Below are 4,521 nucleotides of genomic sequence, written 5' to 3' on the forward strand. Positions count from 1 at the left end.
CTGAGTCAACTGTTACTTTGATGTCAGCTGACTGTGAGATCAGCTGATGGAATATATGTATATAGATGTACGAAATCCAATAAAGCCAGCATTTTACAGCAGTCCAAGCGTGTCAGGTCTTATTCCTTTTTCTATTTTTTTAAGTTATGCTTTTGCTGATACTTAAATGGTGCCGAAACCCTGGAGTAATTTTTGTTTTAAAGAAGAATTTTTTATTTGTTGTCTCATTTAATTTTTTTTTTTTAAATATGGCCAGTAACAGAATCGTGAGAGCAGCAGTTCTGAACCTGGAGGGTCTGAACCAAAACAACCCACCTGTACCTGCAGTCAACCAACCTTTAGCCGCAGGGAACCAACCTCCGGCAGAGATTCAGCCACTACTGGAAGTCTCTTTAGCGCAAGCTCATGCCAAGACACTAGAATGGATAAAGTTCCGTACAACCGCCCAGGACCTGAGGAAGGCGGGGTTGGAATTAGAAAAATTAGTAACAAGTATTCAGAAGCATGGACTCAAAATGGAACAAAATTTAAATTGTAGTAGTCATGAAAAAAAAAATTGGTTATTATTATTATTAAACTGATCTACTGCTGTGACTATGAATGATGGTCTGATCTCACATTGCCGTCTAATATTGAATTTGTTTAGCGGGTCACTGAAAAGGATCTAGGAGGGTGAATTCCAGAGAGCGAATTTGTTGATCGAGTGAATTAAAAAATTGTGAAATGGTGAAATTGGAGGAGCAGAAATGAGAAAGAAAAATAGGAATGAATTGAAACATTTGTATTTGTTGTACAGACCGAAATTGATTATAAAAGGAAACTGTAGGGGAAAAAAAATTGTTTATTATATCTTATTATTGTATCTCTTTTTTTATGATTATACCATGTATGTGTAATTTATATATGTCCAATTACGGATTGATAATTATGCTGTGTGAGATAGCAACCTGATGTAGTTAGGCAGCATAGATAAATAAAGTATTTCTCTCCCTTGTGTTAAATATGTTATAGTATTGAGTTGTAATTATTGTATGTGTATTTGTAAGTAATTATTAACTCAGAGGCAGTTTTTTGACCAAATGTTTATTTAAATGATTGGACTAAAATTGATTCAGAATTTATTAGGGAAAAAAAAATTTTGAGTTCGAAATAATTTTTTTTTACCTAGAGAGGAATATGCTCTTTTTGAGTAAATTGTATGTGTATTTGTAAGTAATTATTAACTCAGAGGCAGTTTTTTGACCAAATGTTTATTTAAATGATTGGACTAAAATTGATTCAGAATTTATTAGGGAAAAAAAAATTTTGAGTTCGAAATAATTTTTTTTTACCTAGAGAGGAATATGCTCTTTTTGAGTAAATAGTATATTTTTACATATAAAGTGTTTTTATTTTTTATTTATGTATCGTTTTAATATTGTTCATTTGCTTTCTTAAACCAAAAAAGAAAGCTAATCAATTTTAAGAAAATTTAAGAAAAAATGTAAGTCAAGAATAAGTGTTAAAATAATGTTCATATAGGAAATGAGGAAAAAACTCAAAACCGTAAAATTGCTACAATAAATGTTGAGAACTAACAACGAGAGAAGGAGAAGGAAAAAACCTGGTTTTAGGAAATTCATTGCTTAGGCACGGGCGAGGAATGATGTTTCTTGTATGAGGAGGTCATCATCTTTTATCTAGCTCAAGGAGGACATCTTGAAAAAAAGGACATCAAAGAGTCACCCAAGAAGAAAAAGGGACTCTTTGTTTTGGATCGCCTGTGAATGAGATGAGTTAAAACTGTTAAAGAACCCATGCTTTGTTCCTTTAGTGTTTTGTATACTGAAAAATTGCCAACAGTCAGTGTTAGTTTGTTGAGAAAATCATCAAAAGAAGATTCTATGAAATTGGTTAGTTTTTTCTACCTAAAATTAAATACCTTTGTAAAAGAGATATTAATTTAATTAAGCATTATTGGTAAAAAAAGTATCTGTTCTGATTCCTTAGAAACCCGCCCTGAGATTAAGAGTCTATAATATTATATATAATAAAATTAAAATTCTCATATCTATTTAATATTTAATCTTTTTATTTGACCTGATCATCTTCAAAACTATACTTTAGATATGAGAATTAAGTGAAAACTATATTAAATACGTTTTATTTACTTAAAATAATTTTTGATTATTACAATATGTTGTTTAAATGTTCAATAGAAGTCGCCTGTTCTGGGAATACTGTGCAGACAATATTTTCCATAACATTTGATTTTGTGGGGAGCTTTATCGAGCCTTTACTTAGTGTTCTAAGCACTATTTTTTAAGGCCTACCTGTCAACCTGTCTTTCAATTGGATACTATAAGTAAGTCATTTGAGAAAACCCTTTCCCTCCAACTGCAACAGTTCATGAAGGGCGCAAATGGCCTCTCAAACAGAAAATAACTATCAATAAGTGGCAACAGCATTGGGAAGCTGCAGGTTCTGGTAGGTGGACTTACAGGTTAATACCCGATGTTGGCTCGTGGTATGGTTGCTGCCAGGGTGAGGTGGATTTAATGTAACCCAACTGTTGATCAGACACAGATGCTTTAGAGCCAACTAATACCGCTTTAAATTGGACAACACCGCAGAATGCCCTGCATGTATGGCTATCGAAGAAATCATGGAGCGTTTTTTACTTGAATACACTTTGCAGAAGAAATCAATGAATTGGAGAGATTGTGTGGAGTAAACATCACACCAGAAAACTTGGTGAGCCATATGCTGTGCTCAGAACAACATTGTGTAGCATGGAAAAAATTCATTACAGTTGTCCTTTAAAGATAGATTAGAGAGGGCTAGAAGGAGTGACTAGCATGGAAAAAATGAGAACTATGTGAAGAGAACCATGTGGCGGCACTCAGCCATTTTGCTGTCAGAAGAACAAGTGTAGGAGGTGGTTTAAATGGGTAAAAATCCCACACACGGAGAGGTACGGGCCTATCCGCATCTTTTGAAGGTATCCACAGACACTCCTCAAAAAAAAAAAAATAAACACACAGATATATTGTTCCATTAAAAAAAAAAAAAGTAATATAAATTATTTTCTGTTAATCTATATTTGCTGCCATTAAAGAAACAAATCATGTATATATATAAAACTTAAGTTAAAGGTTTGTCCACAAATATATACATGTGTATGTACATAACTAAATACCAAAAAAAAAAAAAAAATCAAGATAAATAATTGTGTTCATTGCTGAATTAGTAGAAGATACAAACCTATAGGTGTTGACAAAGACGTTGTATAGGTTACTGCAGAATGACCATTTGAGTATTCTGAAGCTTGCTCAGAATTAGGTTGATAATAAGCATTTGGTTTCAAATATGTCAGTTCAGTAAAGGCACTTCTACAAATCAATGTGATTTTAATAAACACAGAACTGATTACTAATATAATGTATGAATATACAACAAACATAAATATAAAACATAGAACTGAATACAAATATATAGTATGAATATGCTACAAACATAAATATAAAACATATAACTAAATACAAATATATAGTATGAATATACTAAAACATAAAAACATAAAACATATAACTTCAAATAAATTATAGGAATATATTTGTAATAATAAAAAGCTTAGCAGAAGTTGAAGGCTGATAACATTCTTAGGGCTACTTCAATTAAAATGTTTTCATGAATACAGAATATAATAAACATAGTTTAACTTTTTATTGTCAAATAAATAGAAAATATTTTGCTTATCTGCTCGTATGTGATGCAAGCTCATTACCTTTTACATATACATTGTGTCACAATTAAAGTAATGACTTTATTTACTGGTATATTCATTTAAATTAATTGTATTGCATTTAGTGTTACAAAAATGTTTAAATTAATTGTTAATTTATTGATGAGAAACGAAGTTTTAACATTTGTGCTATTTAAAACAAGCAACCAAACCACAACTCATAATTTCAATTCTGATTTCACTGGGTTTATTTGTGGACAGTTAGTATTCAAATATATCAATAATGAATGCAATAAGATGTGTTCAAGTTGCATTTAATAAAAAGAAAATTTATTCGCCTCAAAAATCCAAATAATCAGTGCATATTATTTATGTTTAAATATAAAATGAACAATGTCCCCAGATAACAAGAAAGTATCAAGGAATGACAAAATAAGAAAACAAACAGCATTGTATATCCAAATAACTTGTTTTAAATAAAAAAGGAAATTGAGAAACAAACTATTCATTATTACAAATGGATAAATAAGGCAAAAGTAATCTTATCTAAATATCTTGAAAACTTTTATTTATTAATGTAAAGTTGTATCAGTCAATTATATATATATATTGCCGTGTACGGGGCTCGGGGTTTCTAAGCCCGATTAGGGGGTTCCCCGTACAGGTATTATATTCAAATTTATTCATATATTAATGTAATATATGTATCTGTATTTATATATTTATATTATGTATTTATATTATATATTTATATTATGTATCTCTATCAGTTCCTGATGGGAACCGACTGAAAAGGG

General features: G+C 30.6%; 1 protein-coding gene across 2 annotated transcripts in view; it reads right to left on the reverse strand.

The window, feature by feature from the left end:
- LOC106688748 (vascular endothelial growth factor receptor 1) overlaps positions 1 to 4,521 on the reverse strand; it is a 199,842-nt gene that overhangs the window by 104,652 nt on the left and 90,669 nt on the right. For both annotated transcript variants that reach the window (XM_067050193.1, XM_067050194.1), the window contains exon 12: positions 3,244 to 3,371. In XM_067050193.1, coding sequence (XP_066906294.1) covers positions 3,244 to 3,371 — 128 coding nt within the window. The remainder of the gene's footprint in view (positions 1 to 3,243; positions 3,372 to 4,521) is intronic.

This window comes from Halyomorpha halys, unplaced genomic scaffold (assembly GCF_000696795.3).
Source record: "Halyomorpha halys isolate HHAL.00 unplaced genomic scaffold, Hhal_1.1 Scaffold1191.1, whole genome shotgun sequence".
In the NCBI taxonomy this organism is placed as follows: domain Eukaryota; kingdom Metazoa; phylum Arthropoda; class Insecta; order Hemiptera; family Pentatomidae; genus Halyomorpha; species Halyomorpha halys.